Consider the following 25,833-nt stretch of genomic DNA (forward strand, 5'->3'; position numbering starts at 1 on the left):
AAAGCTTGAAGGGGTTATATTCATCAGGCACCACACAAAACTGTTCTCCCACAACAGTTGACGTTCACGGTGAGTCATGACTCAGGTTTGCCTAGGAGCCTCGTGTGATCGAAGTGCTGTCTGAGGGTGCAGACGGTACAAGATAAATCCAAAAGAGTTTGGGAACATGCTAGCTCTTGTCCCTGCAGACTTCAAGAGCTGAAAAAACAAGGGTAATCACCAGAGAGGCAGCCTGCTTTCTGTATTAAAGAAGAAGCCAGGTAGAATGTGGGCAGCCATCGGTTGCTCTGTCATTGGACAAACATCACTCCGGGGGACTACCCTCAAACCTCTTAGCTGAAGGCAATTCATTAAGCCTCCCCACTAATTCATAGGATTCCCTTTAGAAAGAGGAAGCTCTTTGAAAGAGGGAATTAGGGGCCTGCCCTCATTAATTAAAAATAAACCCTTGGTTTTTCCTGAAGCCAGGAAAGCTTTTGTGTAATTATGGCTTGGTAGGTAAAAGCAATACCACACCTAAAGCCACACCCACCGAGACACTTGGCCTAACTGCCCCTGCAAGTGTAGCCAGGCCTTAGAGAGGCTGCTTTTGTTCTTGTGTGAGCCACCCGAAGCCTCTTGAGCCTGAATGTCCTGGGATGGCCACAAGTGTTGTGATTCACTGGCATATGTGTAAGTGACATCCATATGGTTTCTTCCCTCATTCCCCCAGGAATTGTTTGTTTTCGAAAGAATCCATGAAACAGATCAAACCCCTCAAGGTTTCCCAAAACCCTCTGCGCAGAGTATAACTTCTTAAGGTTTTGTTGTTGTTGTTGTTGCTGTTTAGGGGGTATGTAGTGTGTGAATATCCTATATCTTTTCCAGCACCACCCCACAGTCATAAGCACTTTTGGGGGGTACTCTTTCCCAGGGAATGAATGATGAATTTACTGTGGGCCGCAGAAGGAGGCGCTTGTAAGTTCTGCTCAACTGGTAGATTTTAAAAATAGCTCCTGGATTTTGCAGTGTGGAACGCCATGTGTGAGATCCCGGATGACATGTGTGCCTCGTGTCGCAAAGCCCTTCACAGGTGTCACCCAATTAACAGCATGCCCTCTGACAGGTGGCAGGGGCCCCCTCTGTGGTGTCCAGAAAGGGGCCCCTGCTTGCATGACACTGGCTCAGGACAGTATCTTTGTTTTTGGGGGAGGGGGTGGTTGGGCTGTCTGAAGAGAGACATCCTTTTGGGTCTTGAGCAATTATGAAGTGAGTTTCAATGCCATGCTCTGGAAAGCCTGGCTTTCACCAGACAAAGCTGGCTAGGCAAGTGCTCTGCCTCTGGATTACTTCTTGTTCCAAAGTCTGTTCTTGCCTAGAGGAACAGAACACAAAGGAGAGAGCCCCTTGAAGGCTGACCCACCCTTTGACAGTGTCTGTTGGAGAGACTACAGACAATTGGGATCTTCAAGACAAGATAATGGGTTAAGATAATGCTGAGTCCAGCCCATGTTTAGATGGCTGTCCTTTCTTAGGAATGGTAGCAAGAAGAAGAGACTCAGGTATTAGACTGAGCAAGTATTGGACGGAATCCCTGTACCAAGAGGAGGGTTACTGAGCCATTATGAGAGCAAGGCCTTAGAAAATAAACAAGGCAGAAGGGTGGGTGCAGGCTAGGGAGCGGAGGAAGGCAGAGGCCCTGGAAGCTGAAGCAAGCCTTTTTGTATGATCATCAACCACAGGGTTCAGCACAGCAGTGAGAACTGTGCACCCAGCGTATATCAGACGCCCTCCAGAGACTCGGCCACTCTGAGCATGCATGTGTCTCGGACAAGACCTTGCTCTGTCTCAGCCATTTTTTTGGTGAACATAGGAGAATAAAACATCCCATCAGACAAACTTTTGGGGGAAACTAACTAAAAACATGAAGTGCTGGAAACAGTGTGTGGTGCCCGATACGTATTTGGTGAATACTGTTGATGACAGGCGGGAAGGTAGGAGACTGAGACTATGCTCGTTTCAGTCGCATTACAGTTACGAAACACTCGAGACAGCCAATTGATGAAGGTAAAAGGCTAATTTGGCTCATTATTTGGTCCAGAATCAGATGCCCCACTGCTTCGGGCCCCTGGCACCACACTTGGCAGGGGTCTCTTGCAGAGTCATCCATTGTCTCATGAGTCTGGCATGACAGACAGTAAGAGAAGGAAACTGAGGTCTAACAGTCCCTGAGAGCGCATGTCCACAGTGAGTTGTCGGTGTCTGTGTTAGCTTCCTTTCTGTACTGTGATAAAACATTTACAATCAAGGCAATATATGGAGAGTTTATTTGGGCTTACGGTTCTAGAGGGATAAGCGTTGGGCATGGCATGGCAGCAAGGGGCAGGCATGGTGGCAGGAACAGGGAGCAGGGCTTACACTACATGAAGTGGGGAGAAAATAACTGTCATTGGAAATGGTACCAAGCTTTGGAACTTCAAAGTGTGGCATACTCCTTCCAGCAAGGCCAAACCTCTTAGACCCCCTAGACAGTGCCACCAGCTGGGGACCAAGTGTTTGAATACCCAAGACTAAGGTGAATATTTTTCCTTGTTCCATCCACACCACTACCTCAGGTTCCACTCCTCAAGATTCCACCCCACCCCAACGTGTTGAGTTCAGAGCAGCTGAGTTCAGTTCAGAACAGCTCCCCTGTTCCTCTCATTAAACTTTGGGACATTGAAAGTGGCTAAAGGAAGTGCCTGAATAGAGAATATTCATATATGTCCTAGTCAACACCAGTAGAAAAAATAATCCACCACTTTCCAGTAGCCCTCGTCTGGGGATCAAGTCTTTAACATAAAGACTTATGTGGCATGCCCATCCAACCCGAGACAGGCTTGATTTGTGGATGGAGATCTAGGGGTTGCTCTAGGGGGAGGCAGATGCCAAGTGAGAACCAGTGGGGCACCCTTGGTGGGTGCTTAGGTAGTACATGATCTTGTGAGGTGCACCCAGCAGGCAACCCTGGGCACCTGCTGCCATTTTTTCTGTGGTTAGAATAGCACCTGACCGCAAATCACTTTGATTTTTTTTTTTTAATGTGTACCATTTGATTGAAACTATTTAAGAGTTGTTCTTCAAGGGAACCGTTCTTTGCTTTTATTGGCAATGCCCTCCTTTCTGGTGTCCATGGTGATCTCAGGATAAGTAAGGACAAGTGGCCGTTTGTGATCCCTAACAAAACCCCGGGAACATGTGGTAGGAGATATTTATAGAGCATGGTGTGGCTTCTGCCCTTCACTGAGTGTGTTTCTGTCATTGTTTTTGCTGTGTAGCTTCTGCACACTCCCTTTTTCTTGCTTTATGAATCAAATCTGTAACCATTTATTAATCTACCTCATTAATAAAGTTTAAATAAATTTATAAATTTTCATTGATAATTATTGTGTGTAACACACTGTTTTTTTTGTACCACGAGACCTCCGCATCCCCCTTTCTATATTTTAATATTTTTAAATTCATTCAACAATTTTTTTTGTTAGATACTTGATCTGCGCAGGTACATGGTTAGGTCTTGAGACGATGGTGAATAACTAAACATAAGTACCCTGAAAGCTTTGTTGGCAGAAGAATGTGGTGACCCCCTGACATGGGAGAACCTGACCCAGTCCTAGGGTCCATGGAAGCCAGTGGAAGAGGGGAAGCTTTTAATTTTCTTAGAGTTCTGTCAAAAATAGACTTTAACCTCAAGACTCCAATCATGACCTACAAGGACTTCACCAGTCTTTGCTCAACACTGATAGTTGCTTGGTGATTCCTTCTTTTCTGATTCCACTTCCCATAGACTGCAGCCCTCACGCTAGCTCCAGAACACTTGGTGAAACCTGAGGAGGTTTACATGTTGCTCTGTGTACAATTTATGACAAGGAACTAAAGAATCCTCCGTTTCCCAAGACCACGTGTTCCCTTTAGTACATACAATAGGCGTTTGCGTGAGTGGTTTAGGGCATCTACGTGCTGAGGAACATACAGTGTATTCCGAGATGAGCTTTGGAGCACCCCGGTTTAAGGTTGGACATCTAAGGTTTGTATTTCCTCACCCTGGCTGGAGTTCTGTGGCAAAGGTGAATCCTCTCCCTGGGTTCTCTTTGTCACACTGTGGAAGATGAAGGGAAACTGTTAAGTAGGAATGCTTTGATTTGCAAACATTGTTTTAATTTGAAGCCAGCTTGAACATGGTTTCTTACCACTTTAGACGTTAGGTCTTTAGGAAACAAAAAAGCAGAGGGCCTGGAGAGGTGACCCAGCAGTGAAGAGAACCTACTACTCTTTTTGAAGACCAAAGCTTGGGTCCCAGCACTCATGTCAGGTGGCTCACAACCATTTGGGACTCCAGCTTCAGAGGATCTGATGTCCTTTTCTGGCCTGTGTGGACACTCACACATGCACACCCAATTGAAAAACAGAACCTTAGCAATAAAACCTTTTGCTTTTGGTTTTCACCAGATCTGTTGATATTGTGCAAAACCCTTTAGCACCTTGGCCCTCTAAATATAACTCTCTCTGGGTCTGCTTCCTTTCCAAATGGACCTGTGGTGTTTAGGGACACAGACAGCCTCTGCATCCTGTTTCCCAGGTATATCACTCAGTGTATTCAAACTCTCTGCTTTTATCTGCTGTGCTATGGACCTAGGAAGGACCATGTGTGTTCTGCCCTTGGCCATCATGTCTGAATATGTTTCCTGTTTGCACTTTTCTGGAGGGTTTTATTTGTTTGCTTTTCCTGGGGAGGGGGGGAATTGCGATCCGGTAGGGGAATATTGGCATAGTGGACTGCTTACATACAGATTTTCTGTTCATGTCATAAGTATATGTTTTTTAATTACCACCCTTGTGTTGTTTAGGTGGCTGTGGTCTAACTAAGAAGGGATGAGAAAAAGCTTCCGGTTTTCCTATCTATGCTGAAAAAAAAAAAAAGAAAAAAAAAGAAAACAAAAAAAGGAGACATGGATCAGACCAGCTAAGGGACAAGGAGACATGGATCAATCAGACCATTTAAAGGAAAAGGAGACATAGATCAGACCAATTAAAAGAAAAGAGAGAAAAAGGCAAAATTCTGTGAGCAAAAGTCTTGTTTTGTCTCAGAATTTTAAATTATCCAATGCAATAAAAATAACATAGTATGAGGTGTGTGGTCTGTTTTGAGGGGAAAATTCAAGACAGGGTCTCAAGTAGCCCAGGCTGGCCTCTAATTCAACATGCACCTGAGGATGTCCTTGAACTTCTGACCCTCTTGATTCAATCTCCCAAGGACTAAGATTGCCACCAATTCTGCATCCTTAAATGACAAGTGTTTTACAAAGATCTGTATAGAAGGAATTAGTTATCTTACGACAAAGGCAATTAAAAATCCTTACCACAGGTCTTCAGTGTCGTGGATATGTTAGGTCCTAGTTAGCAATGTGAGATTCTAGTAGTGTGCTCATGTGTGTATGTGACTTTTGAGCCAGAGTGACATGCAATTTCTGAAAAGAATGACATGTAATTTAAATAGAGAAAATTTAAAATTTGCTCTATGGTTGTAAAAGTAGAATCTACACACTGTAGGGAGAAAGTCAGAAAAGCTTAAAAGGGGATAAAAGTTACACTTAAGGTTCCTACTGCCTTTCTAACTCCAATATCACTGTGGCCTTCTGTCTGACATATGTATTTGTTCAGCAAATATTGAATATTTCTTGGAGTATTTGTACATGCATATTTTTATGTCTTTATTTCTGAGATTCATCTTTTAAAATTGTGAGCCTATTTCCTACCCGAAGTAAGTTCTTATTAAGCTATCAACGTGTGTGTGTGTGTGTGTGTGTGTGCGCGCGCGTGTGTATGGGGTACACATATTTGTTGATGTGTGATGTGTATGCATAAGTTTGTGTGTGGGCAGGAGTCAATCAATATCTAGATTCTTCTTCAATGCCCTTTATCTATTTTGAGACAGGATCTTCCATTGAACCTGGGATTCAGTGGTTGGCTAGACTAGTTGACCAGCAAGCCCAGGGGTCCTCCTACCGTCCCCTCCCCAGGGATGGACTTACAGACTCTCAGTGAAATACTGGGCCTTTTATTTGGGTGCTAGGGATACAAACCTCGGGTCCTTGTGTTTTCATGGCAAGAACTTCTCCTGTGGAGCCATCGGCCAAGTTCAAGCTGTCTTTATCTATGGGCCATTTAATCTGCTATCATACGAATGGCATATGCCTTAGCTGGAAAATGTGTCATTTTTGTTTTTCACAGTGCTGGGCCTGGCCCCAGGCCTCACAGGTGCTAAACATGGATTCTTATACTGAGCTACACCACCAGGCCCAAAGTCTGTCTGTCTGTCTGACTCTCTCTCTCTCTCTCTCTCTCTCTGTGTGTGTGTGTGTGTGTGTGTGTGTGTGTGTTCCCTGGGGAGCCCTCCTGTAGGTGATGGAGAGAAGTTGGGTTTTCAAATAAGAATTTCTCTCCTTGGGGGAGCATCAGTATCCTGGCTGCAGTGTTAACGGATGGCGCCCGTTATGGGTACCCACAGTTATAGATGCCCAATGAGCATCACTTCTGTTACAGTAGTTACCTTTTCCACCACTATGATCAATTAACTACTTGGCCGTTGTGGCTGCTTTTCCATTTTTGTGATAAATACCTAGACAAAGGCAACTTAAGGCAGGAAGGGCTTATTTTGGCTGAGGGATTAGAGTCCATGATGGTGATGAAGGGCCATGAGGCCATCCCGTCATGCATCAGCAGCCTGGAAGCAGAGAGCAGGCAGGAAGTGAGTCTAAGCTACAAAACCTCAAAGCCTGCCCCGCCAGTCACATACTTCCTCTAGTGAGGCGCCACCTCCTAATGGTTCCAGAGCTGTCCCAAACTGTACCACCAGCGGCGACCAAATGTTCCACCACACGAGTCTATAGAGGAAAATTTCACATTCAAATTTCAGCATCAACAAAAAGCAAGTTAGAGGGGAAGAACTTCTTTGAGACACATTAAAATATAATACAGTCTGCCATGGCAGGAAACATGGCAGGGGGACAGGAGGCCTCTGGTTGTACGGTATCTACTGACGGTCAGAAGTGAGCATGCCCAGCTGGATCCCACTCTCCCCCTTTATTGAGCGTGATATCCCAGTCCAGTCAGGATGTTTAGTCAACCATCTCTGGAAGTGTCCTTAAAGACACTGGCAGAGCCGCATCTCCTAGGTCATTCCAAATCCAGTCACGTTGGCAAGGATTAACCAACCATCCGTTAACAATCAACAGGATTGTCTTCACGGAGCCAACCACGACTTTCTGTTTGAACTGCTGGAACCCCGCATAATACAGTCGGGTATTTGGGATGGTGGGTGAACTCTGTCTTGTCTCCTCCTCCCCCATCCCCACTGTAACAACAGCGAGAGGAGCAGTTTCAGAGTTGCCCAGAGAGAAAGTTGGCCTTGTGGCTGTGCAGGAACGAGCAAGGTCCTGACAAACGGCGGCTGCTGCTGCACAGTGAGTGGAGATTTATGTTTAGTCCAGAGTAAACTATGCATCCAGGTAATAATTTTGAGCAATGAAGTAAGTTTGCAACAGGAATCGTTAAAGAAACAGATAAATCACAGTAATTTCAACATGGCACTTTTGCCGTTCAATAAATGGGTATTTTAAAATTCATTTGCTTTTGAACTAAGTTCAATAATTTATAGAGTAAGTCATTCGAAGATTAATGCTCAGAAGAAGAAAATCACCACACAAGAACAGAAACATATCATTTATGTATATTACATCGGAGCCTTCCTTGCCTGTGTTTCCATTATAAATCCGATCTTGCGAGCGTTTATTATAAAGTTTGCCGTGGGCTAAAGTTTGACGTTTGTCTCAACCTCCTGAGACTCTTATTTTTTTATTTGATTTTCTTTCTCAACTAGTATAACAGCTAGTTATGAGGGTTTTTTTTTTTCTGCATACACGTGTATGAACACAGTGCTCCTGTATCTGTGCGCATGTGGAGGCCAGAGGTCAATGCTGGGTATTTTTCTCAGTCACTCTCCTTCACCGCAATGTGTATGTGTGTGCATGTGTGTGTGACCGTGCGTGTGGAAGTGTATATATGTACATGTGTATATGCTTGCGTGAGTGTATGTGTGCTGATGCTTGCCCACACATGGGTTTGAAGACTGGTGTGGACATTGGGTGTCATCGTCTTGACCTACCTGAGGGTCGGGGTAGTGGTGAGACCTGATGACTTGAACTAAACCATCACCCAGGGTACTGTAATGCATTAAGTTTAATAAGTACCAAAGGGCTTGCTCGAATCCAGATTTTATAGATGTCAAATTTCAGGTGGCAGTGGGGTTTGTCTCTGCCATTGCTCCTCTCTGACCCATGTGTTGATGTCCGTCTGTCTTGTGCTTTCTGGGGAAGGATGGTTAACCCAGAGGCAGCCATTCCAAAGCAACTAGAGAGATACGGCGTACACCTTTGAATCCAAAGGACTTTTTATTCACAGAGTCTTGAATTTAAAGATGTGACGCTATCTTTGCGTTATCTTTGTCATAATCTAACAGCATTATGAGTCGAGAAAAAGAACTTAGTGGTGTTTGGAGCTGTGGATCCCCTTGAAATAGTGTCTAAACAAATCAAGGCAAGAGTAGATTGTTTGCCTGTGGATTTCCTTCCGAGTTCTCTGTCTAGATTATATTTGTTTGTTTGTCTCTTTCTATAAGGATCCCCGCTGAGACTGCCAGCTGGACCTCACACCGCTTTCTCATGGAAAGCTTCTTTAGATGAAATGCTCCACCACATTTTTCAAGTCTGTGTATATGCGTGCTCGCACACCCAGCACTCAGGGAGAGATCAGGAGACAACTTGAAGGAGTTGGTTCTCTCCATCCCGCGTGAGTCCCAGGAACTGAGCTCAGGTCATGAGGTTTGGCGACAAGTTCTCTGACCTACTGAGCCATCTTGCTGGTCCTAACGTGCTTTTCAAATTTCCAACTATCAGTTACTGGCTTCCCTGAGTTCAGCCAGCCTACAGCGAGAGAGAGCGCACGTGGCATTCTGTTTTTCCCTTATGTACTGCTAAGTGAGCTGTGGAGCCTGACTTTCTCCACCTCCTTCCTGTGATCCTTGTGGAGGAGGAGAAGTTGGCCCCGAGCTGAGCTGGTGGGTGCTTGGTGTTCTTCCTTTCTGCCTTTGGAACAGCACAGTGGTTTAGCCCTCCTTCCTTTCCAGCTGTAAAGTTCATTTGGCGTGGGATCCTGGCAGCAATAAGGGACAGAGAAATGTGAATTTCCACAAGAACTTGGAAACAGCTGGAGTGAAGGGGACGGGGCATGAAAACCATTTTCTGGCACCTTATTTCTGCCCTCAGGTGGGGTTGGAGTCTGGTGTATCACATAGCAGGCTTGGACACATTAGAACAAAATATATTTAATTTCAGTGCCTAAGTGTTACCTTTGACCCATGTGCTGCTAATGGAACCAGATTGCACATGTGTACACCTGGACAGGCAGGTGGACGCACATAAGTGCCTATCAGCTGATTTTTGTCTTGAGCTGTAGGTATTTGTAAATAGTATTTTTCTTACAAACATGCCTTTTGAAACTGCAAAGTTCTCTTTGTACTATGTCCAAGGCTTAAGTACCTGACTTCTGAACTGGGCTGTAAGCATGAGGAATCCTGACTGTACCGGGGATCTCGACAGGACCAGTTGGACTTTGAACGCAGCTCTGACATGTTAGAGACAATGCCTTGTAAAAATCATGTGTCAGGTTTGGTAGAGAAACATTATGGACAATGGCAAGAATAAAAGCCAGGAGAATGGACTGGCAGGCTGGCTCGGGGTAAAGGGCTTCCAACACCAACCTGGCAACCTGAGTATAAACCCTGGAACCCACAGTACAAGGAGAGAACCACTTCCCAAAGTTGTGTCCTTTGACCTCCACAAAGCCGTCCATGACACGTTCACAAGCCTTCTGTGACAATAATAAACAAACAAACAAATAAGTAAACATGTAGAAATTAAATTAAAAACAAAGCCCGCAGGACCTTGAGGGTGTGGAGTTCTGTGGAGTTTTATAAGCAAGGGTATGGGATGGGGCTGAGTGAGCAGCCGGTCCCTTGAGATGTTTCTTCCCATTCAGGCTGTTTACCCGCGGTTGTCTCCTCAGATCTGCTCATTCTGGCATGTTCGTTGTTTTCCTTGTGGCAAAACCAAGTCTTCATGGTGGACAAACTCACCCTCCTTCTGGTTTCAGTGTATACAACATGGACCGCATCACCTATCGCATGCACAGGGTTGGGCAGCGGCTTCCCAGAACCCACCCTTGGCCCCATGAGACAGCACATTGATGGTGGTGGACTGTGTTTGGGCTCGATTCCTGCCACATCCTCACATCTCCAGCGTGAGCCCAAATTGTCCTCAGGTCTCTGCTACCTTTCTCCTTCAGCCAAGTTTCTCTGGGTGTCCTGTGATTGTATTAATCATGACCCTTAATAAATGTAGTAATCAGAAAAGTATGCGGATGCATCTCTGGACATGGCCATGACCTGCCCACTTCCCAAATGGTAGTTAAGGTGATGAAATGGTTCCTCACGTCATAATGCAGTCTTGAAGACTATAACCCTGATTAAAGCTACGGCAATAAGGTTGCTGAAGAAATCTGAATCATTCTGATAGTTTAAACTACAGCTAATATACTGCCTTGCCAGATGTGCTAATCCTCTTATACCAAGTTGATCGGGGAATGATAACCGGAGCTTTAGGTAGCCAGAACCTGATGTCTTGAGTTCTGGTAACTCTGGCACACTAGGCTCAGCCATTTATCCGCAGTTTGCTAATTTCAGAGGTGAGTTATGGTGACTAGCATAGAGGAGACTGAGAAGTAGCCATGTTCAAAAGACAATCAGATGAAGCAGGGAGAAGGGAGGGCTGTGGGCTGTCCAGGGGCCTTAGTCCATCCTCTAAGCAATTTCAAAGAGGCAGTTTCAAAATCCCCGTGCTGCACAACTGGGGTGTCTCTGAAGGGTGAGGCCTGAGGCTTGCTCAGAATTCGGGTTTCTTACGAATCAAAGGTTTGAATATATCTTCTGATGGCACACACATATACTCACACATGTATGTGTGTGTGTGTTTGTATATGTATGTATGTATGTATCATCTATCTATCTATCTATCTATCTCTAACAGTAACTGTTGTTTTAGGACAAAAGCCTGACTCTAGCAGCAGGCTAGGCTTAGCTGCTCATCTCAATATGTCAATCAAAACAGAAAATTTAGTCCATGTGGCTAGCTCTATTCAGTAGGTCCCCGTGACTCCAAGTCCATGTTCAGGGCACTGACATGTGCTATTGTCTTGGTTCTTTGAGAAGATGTCTACTGTCATGACATAGAAGATGGATCTGATCTCTGTAAGATGGATACTCCTACTCCAGGGTGTGGCCTCTTCATTACAGATAACTATCCTCATCTTTTCTTCTAAGAATCCAAGATGCCGGCAGTTTTAGGACAAAGACTTATCTTTCTGCCTTTTGCTGAAGTGTAAAGGAGGTGTCTAGACAGGCAACTCACTAAAGGCAAAGGTGCCGGCCTTCATGCTGTTGTCGGTTACCTGTGCGCCTGGGGGAAGAGTCAATGTTGGGGGGGGGGGCAGAAATAGCTTCTAACTGTGTGTATCCGACTTGTCCTCTGTGGACCTGCCTCAGTTGTCCTCTGTGGACCCGTCTCGGAGAAGATAAACCTTTGTTTACGCTTGTGCTGATTCCAAATTAGTCTCTGGAAGAAACACTCGGGTCGGGTTAGGCCCTGTGCTCTGTGGAAGGCTTTTGTTTTCTTCTAATTACATCCAAATGTTTCCATCGTACAACTTTCACACTGAAGCCTCCAAAGCGCATCCCAGTCCATTGTTTGCCTCTCGTGTAAGCCATTTCTCACCCTCTTTTGTTTTACATCTTAAAGGGAAACACATCCTCTTGCTATAAAACAAGGGTGTTATAGGCCACGGTTTTTATCTCTGAGACGGATTCCTCTGTCCGTGTGATTTAATGTTGCTCAATAAACCCAGAGCATCATGCAGTTTGATGTCATTTATCACCTGCAAGCCGAGTGCATTTTCAAGCAGGCCAGTTCATTTCTAATAGATATGGTGATTTTTTTTTTTAAAAAACGGCTGAAATAATATCCAGTTAGTCTTCCAACTCTCTCTTAAGTTTATTTTTATTTTATGTGTACTGGTGTTTGGCCTGCGTGTGTGTGTGTGTGTGTGTGTGTGTGTGTCAGAAGCCCTGGAGCTGAAGTTACAGACAGTGTGAGCTGCCGTGTGGGTGCTGGGGATCATCCCTGGTCCTATGGAAGAGCAGCCAGTGCTCTTAACCGCTGAGTCATCTCTCCAGCCCCAGGCATCCAGCTTTCTAACACACATTTACAACAAGCCTTACATTACTGAATCCTTGGAATCAATTTAGAACTTCAGAATCAGATCGGGTGTTGTGAGATGCTCTCCCAGCAGGTAAGAGCACTTGCTGCCAGACCTGACAACCCAAACTTAGACCCTGGAGCCTATGTGGTGGAAGGAGTGAACTGACCTCTGACCTCCACATGCAGGCCAGCCACAGCCCCAGTGTGTGCCCTCCCCAGTAAATATCCATAAATAAATGTAGAATGATCAGGCTGGAACTCCGCTGTTCCTGAAGAATAAACTTGACTTCAGTAGTCACAGTCAGTTCAATGTCTCGTGATGATGATCCAGTGTACCCAGAGACTTATTTCACCACTGACCGTCCGTGCCTTTCCGTTGATTGGTGCTTGTGTGTAGTAAAACTGTAAGCAGAGTTTAGCAGTGAGGTTTGGTAAGGAGTTCAGTTCCAAGAGACTTGTGCTGCCGTTTGAAAAGCACTTCAGGTTTTCCAAAGAATCCATTTATCTCTGCCATCTCCTCCCACTGTACGGCAGAGTGTTTCCCAAATCCTCCCGTCTCTTCTTACACATCTATTTATCTTTCTGTGTGTGCCACGTTTGGGAGTCTCATTAAGGCTGCATCTGTTCTGTTTTAGGAGAAACCCAACGCCAGCCCCACGTCACTTCAGCTGCGGTCCCAGCTCGAAGTAAGCACAGCAACTTTCGTGATCTTGTTTGGCTTCTGCCTCTTCTCTTAAGTGATATTCTGGAGAAGCGAGACTTCACTGTCCCTTACTGACGCTGAGAACCTTCTCTCTCTTCTAGGAGTCCCTTGGCTTCTGCAGTGCCGTGTCAACCCCAGAAGTGGAAAGAAAGTAAGTCACTCTCCTTCTGCCCCATGCTGAGCTACCGGGGAGGCGTCTGGGCTGGAGTTGGATGGGATGTTCCTTAATGTGTTCTGTGTGACACATCTACCAAGGTGGGCTTTGGAGGCCAGCTGGGGATGCCTGTGGCCCTTAATTTTACATAGCTAGTCATGAGGGAGTCCCAAACAAATGCCTGAAGTGAAGGAAAAGGGCAGGTAAATTGTCAGGGATAGGTTTTCATCTTTTACCCTCGCTTGTAACAGAGGATAAAAAGCGTAAAGGAACCAAGTACAAAAATAAAATACATTCTAACGAAAGCAATGATTTTGAAAGGCCTACCCTACCTCCCTTTTGGGTATGCCACCTCAAATCTTGAGTGTGTGAGAAGCAGGCACATGTATGTGCGTGGACCTTTTCTGTTTAAGGAATATTTTTGTTTTCGTGTCTTGACTTAGGTTCTATAATCTCTGTTCTCCTAAAAGATAATGCTATGTTTTATGTTGCCAGTGTTCCTTTGAGACAGCTTAAAAAACACAAGCCAAATGTCTTTATCTACAGGCTTTCCCCGTTCAACTTTATTCCATTGAAATCTTGCTAGTGATTTTTTTCTGGAGTATAGAAATTTAAAGAAAGCCCACATCTCTAAGCAGACACTTCCCCTGGCCCAGAGCCCACTTGTCCTGCTTTGTGCCAAGAGAGGCAGAGGAGTGGTTTGGGAATTCGAGAAGCACACGCTAGGCAAGTGTGTGTGTACTTTACAGCCCCCTCTGCCTAATCCAGCCACGTGTGTGCGGCTGGCAGAGGCGGCACCTAGGAATGAAAGCCCCTTGGCCAGAAAGCTGGAGCTCTGAACCTAAGGGGCTGAGTAGGTTTGAGTCAAGACTAAAGAATATCGTTAGATCCAAAGGCCACGGTACAGATGCCTGCGCTGTATAAGCACCTCTGGTTGGGTTGGCTTGTATCCTGCCAGGATCGAACTCTTGTTGGGGCTGAAGTAGGCCATGGGTGTATGTGGACATTGCCTTTGAAGCTGGAGGTACTGAGGTGTTGGCGAAGCATTGAGAACATGGGCTGTGGCTTCTCTTGACCGACTCTATCACATGGGCATGGTAGAAGCAGAGGGCTCAGGTGTCCCTTCAGGGCATCAGAATCCTTTAGGAAACAAGAGGGGGGAGTGATTCAACCCGGTTTGGATTAGCCTTGGTTAAGCTGGGCGTTCCTTTCCCTTAGTGGTGGCGACTGGCTTTTTCTGTGTGTGAATCCTTCCCTTTGAAATATGGCGTCACTCTTGTGGCCAAGCGGGAGACTGAGGGACTCCTCAGAAGTTAACAAAAGGATTTGCACCACACCCACTATTGACAAACTCCAGTCTCCCCATTTATGGTTCTGCCACTTGGCCTCTGTTCTTTTTTCATTGGTTCAGGTTTAAGTATTTCTAAACATTCTGAAAATTTTAAAATATTTTTTTTTCACTTCTCTAGTAATGTTTCTTGAAAATTATAACATTCTTTTTAAACCTCAAAACAAAGCTTCCATACTCAGAATCAACACTTACTGAGAGATGGGTGCTCTTTGGTTCTCTCTCTCTGCCCCCCCCCACCCCCCCACGAGTTGCTGAACCTTTGAGAATGTGTTACGCACATCACAGCCTGAAACCCTGAGTCTTCTGGCATGGATTTCTTAAGGATAAAGACAGACCCTCTCTGACAGAACCATGGACTTTACCAAGAAGGACCCTTGCAGTGAATCTCCTAACTTGCAGTTCAGCTTTCTCTCATTGTCCCAATGCTGTCTCTTATGGCCTTTATGTTCTCTTCAATCTAGCACTTAATTATTACTCATGGCGTTCTCATGCATTGTCTGAAAGGGTTTCTTAGTCTCTTGTAAACTTGCCTTTTTTTTTTCTTCTTACAGAGTAGGCTAGTTGTTGTATGTTAGGGCTTTCTTGTTTCTTTTCTTCTCCACAGTACATTACGTCAGGAGGCTCATGACGCCTGCTAATCCCATGATTGGAGATAATGAATTTTGATGATCTGTTTATCATGGTAGCCGTTGGGCTTTCCTCTGGGAAATAATGCTTTTCTCTTTAAAAAAAAAAAACCCTCTCTGGGGAGAATAGTTGAGACTCTCCCGCAGCCTGCCCCTGATCAAACTGTTACCAGGTTTTTAGATTCAGTAATTCCTCCTGAGTCAATTTTTAACCCAGTGGCTGTAAAGTAGAAAACCACTTATTAGTTGATAATTATTTTTCGATTAAAATCTTCTAAGAGGTTTCAGGTTTCACCTTGTCTTTAAGAGATGAGCTGTCGCTCTGAAATGTCTAAGTCGGATACAGTTAGAGCAGATTTAACGCACCGTTTGCTTTGAAACGTTACTCATCAGGCTTTAAAAGTGCAGATATGTTTGGCTGGAAAATCTCTCGATGCCCTCCCACCCTCGCCCTGGCTGGCAGCTTTGCAGTTGCTTGTTGAGGCTGGGGAAGAGGGCCTGGCAGACCAGTTGGCTGTGTCTGGTTAGTGTCCGCTGAGTGTCCGCCAACTAAAATACCATTCTGACTCAGAGTGTGGCTTTATGGGCAAAAACGTTCTTCTGCTTCTTATTCGACATGTAAGAGAGCTTAGTAAACAAGGGAGACATGGCCTACCACAGCCTTCCCATGGGCTCACAGGCAACATTAAGACCAAGCACAGCCTACTCTATGGCTCCCACCTTCTGGATCCAGTGTTTCCCAGCTGTCTTTCAGGCCAGAGCTCACATACTTCCCATCCTTTTGCCCCAGGTAAAAGCTATGCTAAGATAGGAATCTGGTATAGGTTATGACACAAGGTCTGTTTCTTAAAAACAGCAACAACAAACGGTATTTCTTCCAGGGATACTTATCAGGGTTTAAAGTCTTAAGTTCCAGGAAGTTAGCTTGGACCGAGGGAGGTGGGCATGGTGAGTCTATCATGGAGAGGGCAAGGGATGAGGAGTCCTGGCCCTCTTGGCATCACATTCCTTGATGCCCCATTCTGGTTTGGATGTAAGCTTCTAGGCTCTGGGCTGCTTGGCCCATACAATAAAGAATCAAAGAGAAAGACAGAGAGGGAGGTATGCAAGTGGGAAGAGGAATCGGATCATCTCGTCCCATCATCACTTAGACAAACACCCTTATCCATCCCAATTTTCAACAAGGTGGGTTTTTATCTTAGTTTGTGGCATTGGTGATGAGACACGGGACCTTGTGGGGCATGTCTGAGCAGCTCTGTCACTGAGCTACGTGGCCTGTCGCATGCTCCTATTCTCCTAAAATAGGCTTTCAGTGAGAAGATATTCAAGGAAGCAGGGAAACTTTCACCCAAGCCTTTAATTTTCACAACTATCCGAATTACCTATTGATGAACTATCATGTCCACTTCCTGGCCCCAATCTTGGACTGGTGTCTGCTACTGTGAGGGGTGAGCTTGAGCTAAATTTCTTGTTAGCAGCTATTTTCAAAGATATCTGAAAAGCCGAGCAATGGTGGCACATGCCTTTAATCCCAGCACTTGGGAGGCAGAGAACTCTGTGAGTTCAAGGCTAGCCTAGTCTACAGAGTGAATTCCAGGACAGATTTCTACAGAGAAACCCTGTCTCAAAAAAACACAAACAAAACCAACCAAACAAACAAAAGACATCTGAAAAACAAAGCCACCCCTTTTTTTTTCATGGCTAGAAAACATCTATCAGAAACTAGGTTAACTATGAGTATCACGGCTAGGAAAGAGCTATCAGAAATTAGGTTAACTATGAGTATCAGGAAGCCTGGCACACAGTGAAATAAAGAAATGCCACTTTTATTGGATCCATTTTTTCCCCATTCATTTACTTAGGATTGGCCCTATGACTCAGCAGGCTTCAGAAAGCCAGGCTGTGGTTTTTGGTTTTGTTTCTTTCTTTTATAGGAGTGGTGAAGGAGGGTTATCATGACCTCAGTCAGAGTGGCTCCATCTTTGAGGCAGAGAGTGGAAATACAGTGAAGGGGAGATGGTAAAGGCATGGCTTTCAGAAAGTTAACTCAGAGCCCCTCCTGACCCTCTTCCTGTTTCTTCTCTTTGTTTCTTCACGTGGCTGCTGTTCATTGAGTACCGACTTGGCATGGAGGGCATGCAGTCTTCTGGGGTACTAAGATGTAGTGATGTCCACATTTGAAGGGAGAGAGTTATAGAAAAGATAGCTCATGTTTGAAGGGAAAGAGTTATAGTAAAGGAATCACACATTTCCTGGTTTAAATGGTGGTGTGGACAAAAGCAGGGAGTTGGTGAGTTTAGACGCTTGCTTTGGTAGCAGGGAGACTAAGTGAGCCGTGATGGGAGAAGCCCCCACGATGTTTTTCAGCTGCCTTGGATTGATGACTCCTACCTCTCCACAGTGACAGGCTGAGACTCTGAAACCATGAGCCAAAATACACATCCTCTCTTCCAAAAGGGGCTATTCAATTGCTAAATCACCAGAGAGTTTCCATAGCTGAACCCACTTTTGCCCTGAACAAATGTCATTCTTAAGAGGGAGAGTTGTCGTTTGGTGGGAAATTAGTGCTTTCCATCAGAGCTAATATTTCATTTGTGTTATGTACACGCAGTAAGACTGTTCTGAAAATGGGCCAGATGCATGTTCAAAGAAGCCATGAAGTTAGCAGTCCCCGGGGCCCATCTGGTTGTTTCTTTTATCTTTGTAGAGGTGTTTTGTTGTTAGTTTTTTTTTTTTTTTTGTTTTGTTTTTCTCTCGTCTACTCTTTTGTCTTTGGGGGCCTGCAAGCAGCTCCCAAATAAATACATGGAGTCTTATTCTGCCATAGTTTGGCTTGTTTCTAGACAGTTTTTCTTAAATTATCCAATCTGCCTTTGGCCTCTGGGCTTTTATCTTTCTCTATTCAATATATCTTTCTTTATGTCTTACTCTGTGACTTGCTGGGTAGCTGTCTCCTGACATCCTCCCTCCCCTTTTTTCTCCCTCTTCAATCTTCTTCCCAGATTTCTCCTCCTCTTCACTCTCTCTGCCTGCCATCCCCACCTATTTCTCTCTCCTGCCTAGCTATTGGCTGTTCAGCTCTTTATTAGACCAATCAGGTGTTTTTGACAGGTAAAGTAACGCAACTTTACAAAGTTAAACAAAAACAATGCAACCCATCTTTGCATCACTAAACGAATGTTCCACAGCACAAGCAAATGTAACATATCTTCAACTAATATTTTCATAGAGTCGATTCTAAAGACTGCAAATTGAAAAAGAAAGTAAAAAGTAAAAATATGAGCTTTAGGATTTAGCATCTATCAACAGTGGTTCCAGATACCTGATACACATTCAGTACTGCTAGTGCCTTTCTGCGAGACTCTGTATCCATTACGGTCCCTTCATTTACAAACACAGAAAGTGAAGCATAGAGAGGCCAGTAATTTCCTTAAAGCTACACAGCCACTCAATATCAGAACCCAGATTTGATCCCAATTAAAGTAGCCAAGTTTCTGGCCACAATACTGTAATTCCAAACTGTCACGCAATCGTGTTACCTCAGCAAATCCAGAGGTTAGGGGCTAGATGGTCAATCATCAGATGTCAATTTCACTAGATGTAGATCTCCATGGAAACACTTCTGCATTTCTATTGGGTGTTTTAGAAAAGTACCATCCTAGGGGCTGGGATCCCAATCTGAATACCCAACTGGGTACCAGGATTCACCCATCTCTGCTTCCTGACTGAGGACACACATGGCTGACCACCTCATGTCCCCGCCTCCATGCTTTCTTTCCCCACCACGAAATGAATCCCTTGAGCCTCGAGCCAAAGTAAATCTCTCTTCCCTTGTTGCTTTCTATCAGGTGTTTGGTCACAGTGAGAAAACTAACAAGGATGGATTCAGATGGGTTCATCAGCATTAGACAAATAGCAGTTAAAACCTACATCCTTCTGCTGTTGGAAACAGGAGCCAAGTTGACTCTCATCGTGATCTAAGCTGGGCCTCAGACATTTATTTATCTACCGAAGCAAGAAAGTCTAAAATAAATCGCGAAACCTCACCATTGCCAATATTTATAACTTCTTCCTTAGTAAGCTCTTCACCAGAGCTGAAATTCCCTGATGTAGTCTCACCGTTTTCCATTCCGATGACTACACTTGAACTATTTTATGGCCAACAAAAGCCCAAATATACAGGGCGATAGAAAAGACAGATAAATAAAAGGAGCCAAAGGCAGTTGAGTGGGGACCGAGCTCCAGCCGCGGGTGGAATATGGCTGATGATCAATGAACGCCCTGTGCACACATGTGCGGAGCTCAGCACCGCCTTCCTGCCTCCTCTGGCAGCTGAAGACTCTTCTTAGTCTGTCAAATGCCTCCCTCCTCCCCTAACCACCAGCCCCCACCCCTGCATACTCAGGAAACTCTGTCTCCTCCTTTCCTCTTTCCTCCCCATCTTCTGGTCTTCAGGAAGCCCCTGCCTGAGTTCTTGCTCAGTGCCTGACTCACCCTGCTCCCTGCACCTTCAACTTTGCTTTCCTCTTTCCCTTTGAGCCCAGTGTCCCATATTCTGTCCTCGGCCCACTCAGCCACCTCATGTCCTTGTCACCCGCTTCCCAGGCAGGTTTCTCAGGCAGGTCCTGTCCCGTGGTATGCTTAGCATCTGAACTTGCTGTGTGACCGACCGTGTGGGATGCTCCCCCGTGCAAGATACTTTTGCATCATTAGGACCGAATATCCCACAGAAGCAGTTTAAGGAGGAGTTTATTTTGGCACATAGTTCAGGGAATTCAGGCCATCACACGTGGAAGGCATAAGGGCAGCGTCAGCTCGTAGCCTTGGCAGCAAGGATATGAAGCAGCTGGCCACATCCTGGTAGGTGAGCAGGAACCAAAGCTTTCTAACTGGAAGGAGGAGCAGACTGAAGCCTCAAAGGCCATTCCCTGGTGACCCCACTTCCATCAGTCATGCTTCCTGTCTCCGAGGTTCCATAACCTGCTGCCACAGTGCCACTAGCCAGGAACAACAGGTTCGAACGCAGGATTTAAACTCCAGCTTCCTCTTTCATCTTCATGACCCGAGCAAGCTCCATCCAACCCTAGCAATGGGCTTGCCTGCCTTTGCTGGCGAGATCCTTCTGGAGCCAGCCTTGAGATGAGCCAGTTATTTCTATACTAGTCATTTCTATTGCCTTTTGTCACTTCATGTTTCATGAGCTCTTTGAAGGAGATAACAATTTTTCTTGAGAGTCCTCACCATGCCTAAGGTCCCAGAGCTGGAGATAAACCTGCCAAACTAGTCTTAGGGCCCCTTTGTCCATCAGGTAGGGATGACCAGACTCTGAGTTTGGATTCAGGCATTTCCTTACCAGCTCTGCAATCCCGGGGCCAGTTCCTGACTAAATGGGTTGTAATTATAGTAATTACTTCACTTAGTAAGCTATCTAACACACGCTGAGTACTCTGTAATCTTATCTATCGCTATTATGTGTCTATTATGGCTCAAGTTCATGCCCCTGCCCATGGCTCTGGTGACTTATGTTCTTGAACCCCACATGAGTCAGCCCGGCCGGAGCTGTAAGCTTTTCTCCTCTGCTTCTTCCTTGGTGCTCTGAGTCTGTTCAGGGCTTGCATCAAACTCACTCCATGACCTGGTTTCTTTAAAATAGGACAATGGCTGGCCCTGGGTTGTTCCCAGGCATGGAATTGCTGTGTAGAAGACCCCTCTTGGTCTTTTGTATTAGCCAGCCCTTATCAGTGTTTCCCCAGCCTGACAGCAGTATCAGACATGATTTCTGCCTGAGAATAGTAACCCTGGGAGGTCACCTGGAAAACCCTTGAGTGGAGAGAAGAACAGCTTCCAACAATCTCCCATCTGTTCCCAATGACAGTCCCCTTCCCTGCCTGATGCCATTCTGCCATCTTGTTGAATCCCCCTGTAGTTTCTTCCTCTTCGAGCAGAAACAAAGACTTCCACGTAAAGGTACAATATCTAGAAACGTATTGTAAAGTACCGTCGTCATTGAATTCTTTTAATTTTTGAAAGGAGCAATTTTGCTGGGGGAAGTGCTTTTATTTTTTCTTTGGTAATTCCTTCATGGAGTTGTGATTTATATGCCATGTTGTTCTTCCATTAAAGGGACAGTTAGGGGCTGTGGAGCACTCTTAGGTGGTCCTGGGTTCCATTGCCAACACTGCACACAAGCAGGCGAGGGTGCAGTTCAGCTATTTCTTAGTATGTTCAGAGTTCCACAGCCACCACCACAGCGGCCCATAGCTGCCTTCCTTTCACTTAACCTGGTCTTTTCATCAGTCTCACCCCTCATGTTGCTGTTTATTCCTTTGTGTGTGACCGGACGGCGTTCTGTGTTTCCACTACTGACTGACGTGCTTTGACATCATTCCCAACTTTTTTTTTTTTTTATGGCTGTTGTGAAGAATGTTGTCGTAGAAATTTGTGTGCACATATGTGTTCGTGTCTTCATCAGCTTAAGATATAGTACACATACCACACAGCGCATTCACAAAAGGGGAAATGAGTGGATTATGTGTTCACAGCCAATTGCCACCTTTAGCATACTCGGACATCTTACACCACTTTTAACACCTCCGGAGAAACCTCATGCCCTTTAGCTGTGACAGTACTGTGGCCGCCAAAACCCTAAGCAATCGTTCATCTACTCTATATATTTGTAGACTGACCATAGAAACAGAGAGAAAATGTACTTTTGAAAAAAAAAAAAGATGTGCTATGTTTATAGCACAACATTAAGAATAGACCCTTGTGTCCAATTCTTGGTAACTTTGCATCCAACTTTCTTGAAACATGTTAAGAAATGATTCTCCTTGTAGTAAATTATTATTTCTCTACTGGCGGGTTTCTGGGCTCGAATCTATCTCGGAGAGGAGTCGGGGATTCATCTGTCTTTGTATGCTCCCCAAAGACAGGGTCTGTAGTCTGGTGTCACGTTGATTTTCCTCCGACTGGTTGGGGTCCAGTTCTAGAGCACCCTTCCTGGACATGGAAGTTCATGTGTTGGAGGGGTTGTTTATCTTCAGAAGTCCTGAGATCACTAGGTCACGCTGTGTCCTCTGAATCTGAGACTAGTGCATCCTGTATCTAGATCCTGTTTGTGACGGGGATGAGGGATGGGATGGACCGCTAGTGTTCCCATGGAACATAGGCCTGCATGTTCCAAGCCTGGCTTTGCCCTTGTGTGAGAAAGGATGTCCTGTCGGGGTATGCCTTTGAGAAAGTTAATCAGTTATCCTGACTGTCTTGAGATCGGTTGGCCTCCTTGAAGGCTCCCTGGCCTGGGAGGTGGGTACCATGCCACAGAGAGAGCTAGGACAGCCCAGTCCATCATGGTTTGGTCCTCCAACCATAGTGTAGGGTGTATAGATGAAAGGGCAAGGTTAGGTTCAGGAAATAACTGTGCTGGACCAAAGGCCACCTATATACAGTATGTGCTCTTTTGCCTTAATCGGTTTATGAGTTGTCATCTGTGTGGAGGCCAGGGGCACCAGGGCAAGGGCCTGCCCAGGAGCTGGAGTTTGAGTGAGTGCTCCTCTGTGATTCATCAGGGTCACTTCAGCACTCTGACTCCCCTCTTTGTCCATGTCCACCTTGGTGGATGGAGAAGTCCCCGGAAGGCTCCTCTACCTCAGGCACCTTCCATTGGTTGACATCAGCCTTGTGGTTGCTTGGGGTTAGCCTGTGTTGTTGGTGTGTTGCTATGCCTGTCAGAGCCCACCAAAATCTGTACCCCAACTTCAGCTTTGCCGGCTGTGTGGTCAGGAACAATGTATTTGAAATCTCCCAGCTTTGGGCTCTTAATAGACCAAGGCACAGTAAGAGGTCTTCCCATGGTCCTCAGTGCCTAGAATGCCCCTCATTGTAGGGGGCTGTGCTGCTCCTGTCAGGTCTGCCAGGGTGTCTGTCCTTAGTCTCATGGATGAGGCCGTATGCAGAGCTAACCATTGGCTATCATCACTTAAAATTCGATCACCCCACATGGCTTTCAGGTGTCAGTGTCACAGGCCGGAGGAGCAGCAGCGAAGAAACAGCAGCCGTTTTTGTAGGGCTCACATGGTCAGCGTTCTGAAGCGTGTCCTTGTGTGTTTGTCCACATCCACACGTGTGCACGCCATCGCATGGCATATTTGAGGGGCTCGACATTCCTGAGTGCAGGGGCTGGGGCTGGGCGGCAGCTGTGCCAGTGTTCTCTCTGCCTCAGCTGTTCCCAACTGAGAAGGCTGTTACCCTTCATTCTGTCTGGTGAGCGAGCTCCAGCTGGCCTGACCTCAGCTGGAGGCCTCGTGCCTGGGTCGCTTCCTGGCTTCCTGCGAGGTGGCAGGCTGTGTGTTGTGATTGTGGGGGACGGGCACTGCAGCCCAGGCTGTTTAACACATCGAGGTGGCTGCTGTTTGTCTGCCTGCCTGAGAAGTGAAATGAATATTGGGTCGGTGCTGAAGGAGAAAGAGAAAAAAATTAGCATCTATAGACAGGCTACAAGCAGAATAAAAGGGACTTGCCTGGAATTTACCAAGTGGTCAATGTGTATCTATTTTCTTTTTAATATTCATTTATTTTTATTTTACGTGTATGAGTATTTTGCCTGTATGTATGTAAGTACACAATGCACTTTCCTGCTGCCTGTAGTGGCCATAAGATAGCATAGGATCCCCTAAAATTGGGGTCCCAGATGGTTGTGAGCCACTGTATGGGTGCTGGGAACCAAATCCAGGTTCTCTGCAAGAGCAGTGCTCCTAACTACCGAGCCATCTCTCTCCCCCCCCCCCCCCCAATCCCTGGATATCTTTTTAACCCTGCTAACAATTCTATGTGCATGGGATTTGATAGTTAAGGGAACCGAGGTTCAGAAAGATTAAATGATAGCTAAGCCCACAAGGCCTGGGCTAGGAAGACCAGGATCTCATATCCAGGTTTGTCTGTGTGCAGGCAGCAGGGCTTTTATCAGACACCTCACCACCTGGAGAATAAAGGAGTAATATTCTCTGGAGAGACCCGTGGTGGGCTAGGCAGTGAATAAGACTTAATTTAATAAGCACGTACACATTTCTGGCTGAAGCATAAACCCACTAGATGCTGGTAGTCAAAGGATAGAAACAGACAGTGATAAGGAGGCAGGAAAGCTATCAGAGGAGGCGAGCCATGAACAGAAGGATAGAGGACTTTGGGAGGTGGGCATTGAAGGCTGTGTAACTTAGGGCCTGGAGGAAGCAACGTGTCCGAACTGCATAAGGCTTTATTCTGGGATTTAACCCCATGCATTTGTAGGGGCTGCTTCCACTGTCTGGGTGAGGCTATTCCTCCAATGTCGGACAGCGCAGGTTGCAGTCAGTGGGCCAGTGATCAGTACTCTGGCTTTTTAAAAAGGTTACATATAGAGTGGACAGAGCAAGACAGACTGCAGCCAGCCAGGCTGGGTGGAATCAAGGCGTCTCTCAGCATCCCCAAGCAGAGCTTTAAATCTATCCTCGCAGAGGACGCGCAGGAGTTGTTGCTCTCAGCCCTCAACACGCCGCGAGTCTGCGAGTCATCACAGATATGAGTGACACAGACCAGTTGCTGTCCCATGCTGCCCAAATCCCAAGGGAGCAGCTGTGACACCTGCCAGCTTCTGCCAGTCCTCATGCTGTACTGGCCTTGAAGCACAGAGAGAAAGTGGCCACCTCTCCTTCTGCCATCTATACCTCACAGAAAATGCCCTTGTGGTGCACACCGGGGATCCGTGCAGGGAAGAGAATTCTAGAAGCCCTGAAGCAGTTGGGCTATGCCAGCACACTCCGTGTCCAGCACAGGTTCCTAAGGAGTGAGCCAAGAAGTTTCTATGGGTTTCCTCAGCAGGTTAGAAAGGAAGTGGACTCCAAGCAAAAGATAGGACCAACAAGGTTGCTTGGGGACAGGGGTATGATGGAAGGGTATGTGGCCCTCGTCTGGCTCTTGGCAGTCCTCCAGAAGATAGCACAGGAATCCCACAGCGTGGCAAGAACCATTATAGGTGTGAGATGGGTGTCTGATGGCTTCAAGGAGGCCTGAGGTCAGTGGTAGGAAGCCCGCAGGTCTGAAACTTGCGGGAGGCCCCTTTTAATTGTGTGCGCACTGTAATGTCTTCAGTCTGCTGGCTCATTCTGTCTTCGTGTCTTTTAGGAGTGAGGGGATACACACAGTCAAAGTGTATTCTTAGGAATAGTCTTGTCCAGATTAGCCCAGGCACTATAATCCTAGGAGTGGCCTGGTCACTTCTGCTGGGGTTGCTCAGCATTCCATTCCTGACTGAAAAACAAAACAAAAACCCCTGTCTCACACTGTTGCTTGTGTTTCTTTAGAGATGCTGGGGTAGGATGGGGACAAAGGTTGGGAAAGGATAGGGCTCGTGCTGTCCTGTCTGTCTCTATTTGGATGGAGGCATTATTCCAGCCATATATCCACCCCTGGGAAACAAGTGAAGCTGTAGAAAAGACAGCCTTGCAGGCCTGATGGTGTGGTCGGTGACTGTGAAGCCCTGGAGACTGGAGTGCTGAAGAAGATGGCTAGGCAGCCAGTTGGGTTTTAATGAAATGTAACCTCAACTCGAGTCTTATCACCCAGATGAAAGGGCCCTG

The 25,833-nt window shown here is 46.0% G+C and overlaps 1 protein-coding gene and 1 non-coding gene across 5 annotated transcripts in view; both read left to right on the top strand.

Moving 5' to 3' along the window:
- The window catches only part of Sash1 (SAM and SH3 domain containing 1), a 229,949-nt gene that overhangs the window by 124,702 nt on the left and 79,414 nt on the right, over positions 1-25,833 (top strand). For 3 of the 4 annotated variants that reach the window (XM_041680053.1, XM_041680051.1, XM_041680054.1), the window contains exons 3-4: positions 13,022-13,072; positions 13,191-13,240. In XM_041680053.1, the coding sequence (XP_041535987.1) occupies positions 13,022-13,072; positions 13,191-13,240 (101 nt within the window). The remainder of the gene's footprint in view (positions 1-13,021; positions 13,073-13,190; positions 13,241-25,833) is intronic. The other variant, XM_041680052.1, reaches the window with a different exon arrangement.
- Positions 2,621-2,759, top strand: LOC121466672. Its single transcript, XR_005976796.1, has one exon. It is a non-coding gene; the product is annotated as a small nucleolar RNA SNORA36 family (small nucleolar RNA).

This window comes from Microtus oregoni, unplaced genomic scaffold (assembly GCF_018167655.1).
Source record: "Microtus oregoni isolate MIOR12 unplaced genomic scaffold, Mior012 000033F_ref0000390, whole genome shotgun sequence".
Lineage (NCBI taxonomy): Eukaryota > Metazoa > Chordata > Mammalia > Rodentia > Cricetidae > Microtus > Microtus oregoni.